Genomic DNA, 11,151 nt, shown 5'->3' with positions numbered 1-11,151 from the left:
CATACAGAAGGTGACCTGGTGGGACAGTTGAAGCTGAATCAGGTACAAGCGGGTTGTCCTAAGGTGTTCAGGGCAGGGAGTGCCCTGGACAGGCTATTGGAGCCAAGACTGGTGCAGGCGGGAGTGTTCTGGTGTATTCCATGCAGGGGTGCCCTAGCAGGGTGGCTGAAACCATGTCCATGACTTTTTCCTTCCCCCTTTTACCTTATAATTTCTGAAATGCTTTCCCATGAATCCTTTTTTCCTATTTGTCTTCCATGGATGTATATAAGTATTTTCACTAAAATATACTAAGGTGCTTGTTAAAAATACAGATTCTTGGGCTATCTCAAAAGAACTGTGGGTGATGTTGGAAATATGTTTTCACCATATTTCCCAGATACATATTATCACATTGATGTTTGAAAAACACTGGTCTAGAACATGTGCCCTGAGAGCCTGTCCAATAATTTTTATGAAATTTGTGCCAGCCTCTAGGGTTATTAGGGATGCCTTGTTTTCTTTTTCTTTCTTTCTTTTTTCTTTCTTTTTTGGTTTGTTTGATTTTATTATTTTTGCATGAGGTTGAGATTGTCTGGCTTTGCTAATGGGCATGTGGATGGATTTGGGTTTTGCCGCATAGACTCCCCCTGGGTGAAAAACACAGCTGTAATAGGTAAACATTACTGTTGTATCAATTTATGGGCCTTGTGAGTTGGAAAGGAGAAGTATGGAACGTAGAAAGAAACTCTAAATAGGGCTCCCAGAAAAAAAAAAATAGTGTGGTGGTTGTTCTGTGTTATGTGCACTACACATTTAGGGCTATTACTGAGAATCTAAGGGGTTGATCTGCAAGCATAACGTGTTCAAGTTGGATGATCAATAATACATTCAGGTCAAATGTATAATTGATTCCTGTTGTCATAGTCAAGTAGCTGGGTAGTGATTTATTTCAATTGCAAGATGGGACAGTGGTGTGGATGCAACATTCTCACCATCCCCCACGCTAATGATCATGAGTATTGGTCTATGTGCCTCTCCAAAAACTATAATTATTATACAAAAATAACTTTCCAGGATCAAAGAAAACCATTCTTGGATCAAGGATATGAAAATCACAGAACTTAAAGGATGGATACTGAAACCTGTGGTTCAGTTCTATTTGCAGGAGAAATGGAATTATTGGATGTGCTCTAGTCACATAATATTTTTTAAAGTTGTTTTACCAGTTCTGTCTGGTAAAGTTAACTGGATTATTTCTAGTTTTTATTTAAAAGGGGTTTTCAACTCACCATCCCTGGTGATGGGATGTCAACAAGACAAGGACAGTCGGATTACGGAAATCTTTATGTGGCAGCCAATTTTAATTTGTGTTCCATTCACGGCAGTGAGGAACAAAGGGGTAGAGGAATATGTTCACCAGGGTTTAGGAGAATTGAACTTGTTGCAATGGTATTGTTTTCTAAATTTATATTCTTTAAGAATGTAAAACATAACAGAGGAATCAGATAGATAAACCTTAGACAAAGATTCATAATGTTGCTTTCCATATGAAATAATTCCCTCGCAGCACACAGCCTTCTACAAAAATTGTCTTTTTGATTGTTTGCCTGGCTCAGAGTTTGACTAGGGGCGGCCCAAACAAGGAGTGTGTGGTGGTGGGTGGCATGAGGCACAGAGCACTGCTGAGGTTGGGGTTTGTGTGGCTATCTATGCTGGCTTTTCTGTTCACACTGGATGGCCTAACATTATCCCTCCTGAAATCTTTAAACCGATTTGCTAGATTAGTTTTACATCAGATCATGATATATGATGTTGTGAAGGACACTTGGGTTATGAGTAAGTTTTACATTGTTTTAGTGATGTTCTCCAATAGCGCTCCAGGGTATTTCCATTCCAGTATGATACATCAACTATATTCTTGGAGTTTTGTCTGGAATTAAACATTCACTAAGTTCAAAAGTAATTATTTTTTTTTTATTTCAACTCTATAAAGTATACAACAGGCACTCGGCAATTACAGCTGCAGGAAAAATACAGAGCAAATCAAAGCAGGTTAATTTTATGAAAAAAGTTTTTAATCTACATCAAAAGAGTGCAAGTGGTCAATGACCATTTGATGACAGTTGTTGCATTCTGACTAACAAAGGACTCTTTCATGTAGAACAAATTGTAAGAGGACAATCAACCATAGCTGTAAGAATACAAAAGAACTGACCAGTTGTAAAAACATCATACAATGAAATAAATTGGATAGATGATGCTTGAAGAAATGTCCCTTTCCTCAGAAAGCCCAAACCTCTGAGTCATGGTCAAGGTCCCAGAGCTCTATTAATTCAGGGGCAGATAAAGAGGAGGGCTAACAACACACTTCCAATGTTTATCTTGCCAGGTCTGTTGAAAACTTGCTTCATAAATGATTTGCATATACAAGAACTCAGAAAGCATCCTGTTTTGTTGAGGAGTGCACCAAGGTACATGTTCATCATTGGTTTCATAACGAGGTGTGGTTAGCAGTCACTTTCCAATTTTTCTTTTGAGTTGGATCGTTGGTAATGGAGTCTATAAAATGAGACGTTAGAACTTGACTGCACTAAGTGGTTTATTTTTTTTAAACTGAATCTGCACAGCTTAGCAAAACAGGAATACCTGTATACAGACTGATAGTATGTCATATATTAATTTGACCCGCACATACATTTATACATTTCACAGAAATGACGCTGTATCTCAGTAACAGATACACAGCTCTGGTACGTGTAACAGAAATAAGAGAACAACTTTATCATTTCTGTAATTCATCAATATTATATAATAAAGGCTTATAAATTGTTAGCAGAAAGAACTGTAAAACGCAGCAAGCTAAGAAAGGACAACATTTTGAGGTGTATTTGTCTTTGTCATGCAGCATAACACCAAATTTGTTTTTTTAATAGGATGCCATGAATTTAAGGCACTTGCAACAATGCCAGATAGCCAGGTCATGTTCTAAACTATGGAACAGATGAAACCGTACAGTTGACATAATTTTCAATAATACTGACAATTATGACATTAATTCAAGTCTACTTGGACCTAAAAACATTATTCAGTACAAAGAAAATGAAATAATAATGCTGTGAAACACTAAAAAAAGTTATATGTACCACAAAATATCACACAAAAATATCTATTTACATAAATATTTGTGGTCCTATTGTGAAAGAAAACGTCATTATGGATAATGCACGGATCACCTCTACTGTATGAAATCAGTTCTAATATCCTTATTTTCAGTATGGTAGCTGACTTCTTTAAAATTTCAGTTCACCATCAGTTCCATCACGTAGAAATGAAATGAGAAAAATTCAGTAGCTGAATTTATATATTACACATGTGTGATTCACATGCATATCCCATAATTTTAAGTAAAAAAAAAAGTGACTTATAAAGTACATATCAAAAGAAATTTGTTTTCAATGCCACATGGATCTGATTCATATGTGAATAACAAAGAAGATACGAACATAAAGATCATTTATAGCAAATTTCCAGAAATCATTTTCTCTAATGTGTTCAGTTTATCTCAAATATCGTGATGTTCCTTTCCTTGGCAGTTTTCAGTTTTCCTGTGCATCAAGAGGCACAGAAAGCCCTTATTTCCCATACTCAAAGTATTAACAAGAAAGTCAGTCAACAAATCAAACAAGTTGGCACTATTCTAACTTATCCAGATGTTCTTTAGTGTAAGAAAAGAGAGGGACATGAACAATTCAGAAATAAAGTGAGATGCGCTTTACAAAGCTGACCATGAATTTTAGCCCTAGTGTCTTCATTAAGACAAGATTTAAATCCTTAAATTTCAATGCTGAAGATTAGAGGACTGTTTTCTGTTAGCAATTTTTGGAAGATGTAGTTCACCTTTCTTTGTTAGTGATTGCTTTAGACATCCTAAGGCAACGCCACCAGTGAAATGTAATAAAGATGTGCTAACAAGTGGGACAAATGGCCGACAGTCCCATTGAACCGGATGCTGCTCCTTCATTCCTCGGAGAACTTGTGGAGAACTTGTATACATTGTTGTCTTAGACTTGAACCACAGTAAGTGTTAAGCTCTGGGGCTATTGGGGCGTTTGAAAAATTGCAGGAGCAGAATCTCTTAATGACTAGATGAACTCAGTATTCTAGCAAACCTTTAGCGTGCCTAAACCGCTTTGTCTTTTAACAAAAATCACTGAACAGTGACCATGATGTTGAAATTGTATACTTTTAAAAGCCCAGTTAAAAGCAATGTAAAAATCCTGAAATAGCATTCATAGCTGGATTTTAGGTTGATAGGTTTAATTTTATATTCTGATATCTGTAGAAGAATGTGGGTATCTTGGGGAATAAATTGATCTTAAGCAATTATTTCTAAGGGAGGGGAAACTCTAACCCAAGAATTACAGTAACATCTTGGGATCAAACTTTTAATGTAACTTTATTCTGATTATATATAGTGTGCCCTTAGTATTTTTATTCTCCAAATGTTTCTTAGATTATGTTTTGATACCATATTCTAAAGTAGTCTTGGTATGAAAAATTCAAACAGAAATCATAATATGTGCCTTCTTGGATATGGTGTAATGACCTGTGTGGATATATTTTTTGCAGAAATGTTTACGTTTCATTGATTTAAAAAAACAAACAAACAAACAACTTTATACTGGAAAAAAGCAACCTTCAATTTAATATAGCAAATTCACACACTGTTCCATATCAGGATGACAGCTAATAAGATTATGCATTTGTTTACTCAGGGAGAATGCTACTTGTCCAGGAAAAGCCTCCAAAACAGTCTGCTACCTAGGACAGCTAACTGTAGTCAACTCGCCTGCCAACAAAGGACTCAGTTTAAAGCTGCTTCTTTACCCCTCATGAAAAAAGCAAGTAAGTTGGGTATTTTCCAATACATTACAGGATTGCGATATTTCTGTCCTAGTTAGCTAAAATTTATGTTTGAGAAATAGGGGTCCTGTTTTCTTCTCGACCCCCTCCCTACTCTCACACGTGCATGAACTCACAGTGGCTCATTCTCCAAAAGGTCATCAACAGCGGGCTAGGTCTGGTCCCGTTCCCTGACCTCACAGAAGCAAGCTTTCTCATCTGCTGAATCTCAATGGTTTTGTGCTTTCCTCCTCTTCTTTTTGGTTCAGGCCTAAGACAAGAAGCCAGCTGAATGGGTTTTAATCACCTGTCCCCCTCAGCCCTAGGCTATGTTGTGTAAGTGAAATCGGGTGGGAGTTTGGTTGGTGAATGTGGTGAAGAATGCTTGAGTCTCTGGCTACAGAGGTGATGAGTAGACTTTGTGTTGTCTGCTCAGACACGGACATTTACAGATGAAAGATATACATAGCACCTATATAGTTTCTTATTTTTATTTTTGGATGGATCTTAGTCCCTCTCCACCCCGCCCTGCCCCCACCCCCCAAGGGTTTCTTTTTATAAAAGGGAATATTTTAAGCCTCAGTCTGAGGGCATGTTAAGTAATAAATAAAAATCAATTGGCTGCTAGTCATTTATTTCTAGGACCATCTTGAAGCACAACATTTTAAAAGATATGAAATGGTTTGTGAGTTGCTTTTTGTTTTTTTTCCACTCTGTCATGCCAATTTATCAAGAAAAGAAACAAATATCATGCATGTTGTTGTTGTTTTTTTCAATCCTCTGTGAAAACGCATATATACCTGCTATGAGAGTTCTCAGCAGAATCTATAGCAGTTGTGCTTTTATCGTATCAATTTTTAAAATCTGTCGGAAAGGAAAGGTAACATTCAGTCTCGTCATCAGCACTGCTGGGAAATTAAATCATGAAACTTCTAGCACTGGGTTGCCATGACCTCTGTGACCAACAGATGCGTGGCCCTCTTCCGGCTTGCGCGAATGCATCCGAACGTATCCTACGCCCTCACGGGAAAAGGAAAGGAAGCTCCCAGTTTGTGTACCACCGTCATCTATCGTACCCAATATATAATTTTTTTGATCTTCTTGATAATTCTAGCAAGGTGCAGACGCTTTCACTAGATTGAAGTGTTTCTGGCAGTCTTTCAAATTATAGAGCAAAGCAAGATCATTGCAACACTAGAAGACACCTCTTGACTGGTGTGAAAGGCTTTGCTTCAGGACCACCATGTCAACTGCTATGTTTAGGATCAAACAGAAAACATGTAAAGAGCACTGTTGTCCTAATGCCACTGCATTTACCGGAGCAGCATCGATCAAAGGCATCATGGTGACCCCGGGCACTAATCTTCTCTCCGTCCCTCAGGTTTGCTGGCAGCTGTGTCTCAGAAAAAGCTGACTTCAGCAAGGCAGAAGCAGGTAAGAGAAATACATTAGAAGTCTATGTCCCATCCCGAGTTGTCGTCAGGCGGCGGTTCGTCATTGTCCTCAGGGAAACTGTCGAAATTGCTTGTGTCTGTGGGTGATGCAACCTGCACACGAGAGGATGGCCAGGGAAAGGATTTCTTCATTTGCGAGTCAAATTCCAAAGGAGAGTTTTACAAAGTGCCCTCATCGACAACTATTTTTTTTTTTTTTTGAGTGTCTACCAGGTTTTGTGCTTTGTATAGGGGGAACAGCAGTGAATAAAAACAGACATGGCTCTTATTCTCATGCAGTTTCTACTCTAGCAGAGGGTACATTGTAGGATTCAAACAAAAAAGTTTGGTTACTGCTATGAAGCAAAAAGAGCATAAGAGTGATGATGGAAAGCCTCTTTGAAAAAATATTATTTCAAAACTAAGAATCGATGAGTTTGATTTTTGCATGTGCAAAGGTCCTGAGGTGAGAGAGAGTGCTTCATGCTGTGATGTAACCAAAGAAGGCCAAGGTGGCTGCTCTATAAGAGAGGAGAGTAGTGGAAAGAGAAATAGGAAAAACAGGCAGAAATCAGGTCATGAAGAGCCTTGTAGGCCATCTTAAGGCTTTTGTGTATTTCAAGTATAATAAAAAGCCATTCCTAAACTCAAGCAAAACTCTTGCAAATTTACTGGGTAAAGTCCAATCTGGAGAGCATCAGTAAAAGCGGTGAAAATCCACGCTGTAGTTTCCCTCATATTCTAGAATATTTACAACCACTGATATACTAATATTGAATGAAATATATATGGGTATATCCATAAATATATCCCATTCAGTATTATTATTACATAAAAGGAAACTGCTGATAGATTTAGGTAAGTATCATTTAGGCTTACTATTTACCCCTCCAAGTTTCTTACTCTAATTTATTCTAAAAACAAAACCTCAGGAATTCCATTAGCATCTGTAATGGGAGGTATGGTAATGGGATTTGTGTTTTGTCTGTGAATAAACACAAACGTCGTCACAGAAATAAATCTTAGAAGTAGGGAAAATGGTTCTGTATAAAGAGCAGTCTTGAGTTAGTCCCAGAAAAACGAAGTATATATCTGAATGGCTCAGGACAGTGAAGCAGCCCCCTATTTCTTTGTAAAGATGCAGCACGTTTCATCGGACAGATGCGGTATTAAATAAAAATACGTAAAGATGCCAAACATTTGATCACCGTCAGTGGGCTGCTATTTAACAAAACGCCTGACGTGTTCAGAAAAGACAGTTCAGGAAAGAGAATCCTTTTCTTTTAGAGCCTCATGAAAGGATAAATGAACACGGTATTGCCTGGGAGTACTTCGAAGTGATACGGAGGCATAAAAAGAAACACTATTGGCCAGGAATTGGTGGCTGTTGGACTGTTGACCAAACCCAGCCAGAAACCAGAGGGCACAGGAATGCTCTGAGTGGCTCTTACAGGTTAGGCTCCTGGGGACAGAGCAAGGTGGGGCATAAACTGGGATCATAAAGACAAAATAACAGCCCACTGCCCTAACTCACCCAAGTATACCCTTGTATACACTAAACTGGTCATAATTCATCAAGAGGCCTAATTCATTAAAGTTGTTCATGCATTCTTGGGCATTGATGTGTGAAGTTTATAGATTCTGAAAAAGAAACTGGTTGCTGGACACTCATTATGCTCTTTTGTCTACATCAGTGGATATTTAACACTTACTATACTAAAAGTCCATTCTTATTCAGAAATAAACGAAATTAGAATGAATAGTTTAAAAAGGTAATGGTAAAATACACATAAAACAACCATCCCCTAATTGACCTGTGTTTGAGCTTGGGTTTTAGATGCCATTATTCTAAGGTGGTACTTCTCCTGTGGTTTACTTAAGCTGATCATAGGATAAAACTTTAACAACTGACCTCAGCACCGTACGTGTGTCACAGAAATACAAGCGGGATGGTCTACTTACACTTGGTATTATAGGAGGTGTCAAGGTGCCTTTTCTTAAGCCTTCCCAATTAAAGCCCTCAAACCATCTAGGAAAGGAAAAAAAAAAGGTAGCTAGTTAAAGGCATTTTACTTCAGCTAAAACCTCATTGCAACATACGTGATAGAAAGCAGCTAGGCAAACATTTTCAATGTGACAAGAATGTATTCCACTGCAAATTTTTAGGGCCAGGTTTTTTAAAATATGCATTCCATAAAAGAAGTTAATTGTTGAAATATTTAACACCAACTAGAAAATAACTCCTTTTCTAGCAATTTCAGGCAGAATGTCTGTATGACCTTGTTCCTACACTATCATTATAACTTAATAAATGTCATGATATGCTTGGCCCTGAGCCTTACAGGACATTTTATTTTAAGGCTATAGAACCAGGGCATCAAAAGTCAGGACAGAAAATTATCCTTTCAGCTTTGCACTGATTCTGTGGGCAGCCTCAGTTAATTAACCTTTCCACAGCACTGTATTAGGTGTAACTCTGACTTGGCACTTTTTTTGTGTGTGTTCATAGAAGAAAAAAAAACATTAAATATGCAATACTAGGGTCATAGCAATTCCTAATAAAATGAAGGTATTTTGTGTAGTTTTTCCTGTGAAAATGAGGACCAGATAACACTAAGGTTTTTGGTTCTGTTTTGTCTTTAAAGTAGCAAATGCTTACACCAAATTCTTAGCAGGTGTTTGAGATATTTATAGATATTTTGATAAATAAGTTCTTCTGGTAGGGATGTGAATTTCTTGTGAGTGTTACCAAAATAGACTAATAAAAACCTATTTGGTCTTAGTTTAGCATTTAAATATCCAATTAACTAGATAAAGTTTAATATTTAAGATGTTGCTGTGGTTTAAAGAAAACCACTGTACTCTGTACTTTTTTTCTCTTTGTTTTATCATCTAATTAGGGAGTGGTGGGAAAAATATATTCCAGTTTTAGTCTGGGAAATGAGGCATGATATGGTGGAGGACTTTCATTTTTGATACCCTGGTAGAGAATAGAATCCCAGAATTAAAAGTACACATTTCCTCTTTGTGCCAGAGAGGAAAAATGCCCAGTAGTGGGAGTTGGGAGAAACTGAATTCAGTGAATCAGTCGCTTAGTATGGCTCAGGGGTCGTGTGTATTTGTGTGATGTTTCCCAGACACAAGCAGAAGGGCCTTAGATCAGAAGACTAACTGGTCTCACGTCCCCTTGGATGTTCCCGTAGGCTAACTACCCATCACCCAGCCTGGGGAGGTACCTGTCCTGCTTTCTGGACCCTCCACCGATAGGGACAAGGAAAGAACACTTACTTGTGCTTCTGAATGTCTTTCACGCCATTTTTCAAATTCCCCAATCTTTCTGATGGGTTATCCCTGGAATGAAAATAAGAACTTTAAGGAATCGAATAACTTTGGCATTATGATCCTTTCAACAGCCATGGGGCTGAAATGCTTACCTGCATAGTTTTTTAATTAAATTAGCAGCATTTTTGGCAATCTTCTTTGGAAATTCTATCATGTCAATCCCCCTCAGTATGATGTTATAGGTTTTCATAGGATCTGGGCCTGAGAAAGGTGGGCTGCGAGAAGGAGACGTGAAAAGAGAATCACTTTGGTTTTCTAAATAAGAAATCTTAAATTGTTACTACTCCACAAATTATATCAATTCTTATCTAGGGGCATATATGAGTAGTGGTAACGGAATGATGCTGGATCAATAGCAAAACAGCATGGAAACCTTTTCAAGGAAACCACTTAGCAAAACCATACATGGGTCAAGTTTGTCTGTCTTTTTAGTGCAGGTGCTGAACCCCTCTTGCTGTCCTTGGCCATTCAAGATGCTTCTTCCACTTTCTAGCCCTTTCCCTGCCCTTGATTACACCTGAGCTGAAGCGCAAAATCACTAGAACATTACAAGGACGTCTGTGATAGGACACCATCTCCTGCCAACACCACCCTGGCTCACTCGGATCAGCACGCCATTTGTGGTCACGGAACTGATCCCATGAGCTCTATCAACCAACATAAAGTTTAAATTCAAGTTATTAGACTAGATTGTTGCAATATATTTTTTTTAAGATTTTATTTTTTTAATGTAATCTCTGCACCCAACGTGGGGCTTGAACTCACAACCCTGAGGTCATGAGTCGCATGCTCCAGCGACTGAGCCAGCCAGGCGCCCCTTGAATTTAAACTTTAGAGTGGCCTGCCATGCTCTCTCACATACCCTTTCTGCCACTTGCTATGCTTTGTATCTGCCTTCCTCCCGGACTCAGTGTTGTTCTCTGCGGGTGTTTCCAGAGTCCGGGAGAATGCCCGGCCCAGAGCGTGTGATCAGTGAACACCTGCTGAACGAGTCCTTCTGCAGAATAGTGCTCCTCCTCCCCTCCCCTCCCCGGTCATCAGTCCTCAGTAGATAACCCGACACAAGGCATCCTTATTAGGAGGCCCCCACGAGCCAGATCCATCCTCAGAGGGTAGCTTTGGCCAGGCTCAGGGAACACAGAGATGATAAAGACCCCTCCTTCCATCAAAGTGATACACCTGGACAAATAATTTCTTTGGAAACTATTCTCCTAATAACGGGTTCATGTCTCTATTGATTATTATTTTTGCCCACCACTTTCATTAATAGCAGTTCAAATTATTTCCTTTTAATGAGCAGGCTCCAAACAAGAACCCCAGCACCACTATTCCTGGCGATGTTAATAGGAGAGCGGCTACAGCATCTGTGGGGTGCATCCTCTCTGCTCCACCCGTTCTTCTCAGGGCTTTGTATGTTCACTGAAGCCTCACAAAGGACCCAAGGCTAAAAGTCCTAGGTCTTCCTGTCATTTTCAGGGCAGCTACTGCTTTC

General features: G+C 38.7%; 1 protein-coding gene across 2 annotated transcripts in view; it reads right to left on the bottom strand.

Moving 5' to 3' along the window:
* Positions 1–1,934: 1,934 nt before the first annotated feature.
* PRKG1 (protein kinase cGMP-dependent 1) overlaps positions 1,935–11,151 on the bottom strand; it is a 1,234,019-nt gene continuing 1,224,802 nt past the window's right edge. For both annotated transcript variants that reach the window (XM_036123403.2, XM_036123402.2), the window contains exons 15-18: positions 9,752–9,874; positions 9,606–9,668; positions 8,280–8,346; positions 1,935–6,431 (exon numbers count right to left, since the gene is read on the bottom strand). In XM_036123403.2, coding sequence (XP_035979296.1) covers positions 6,333–6,431; positions 8,280–8,346; positions 9,606–9,668; positions 9,752–9,874 — 352 coding nt within the window. In that variant the 3' untranslated portion in view covers positions 1,935–6,332. The remainder of the gene's footprint in view (positions 6,432–8,279; positions 8,347–9,605; positions 9,669–9,751; positions 9,875–11,151) is intronic.

This window comes from Halichoerus grypus, chromosome 7, assembly GCF_964656455.1.
Source record: "Halichoerus grypus chromosome 7, mHalGry1.hap1.1, whole genome shotgun sequence".
Lineage (NCBI taxonomy): Eukaryota > Metazoa > Chordata > Mammalia > Carnivora > Phocidae > Halichoerus > Halichoerus grypus.
This window is presented reverse-complemented; position numbering and strand designations above follow the sequence as displayed.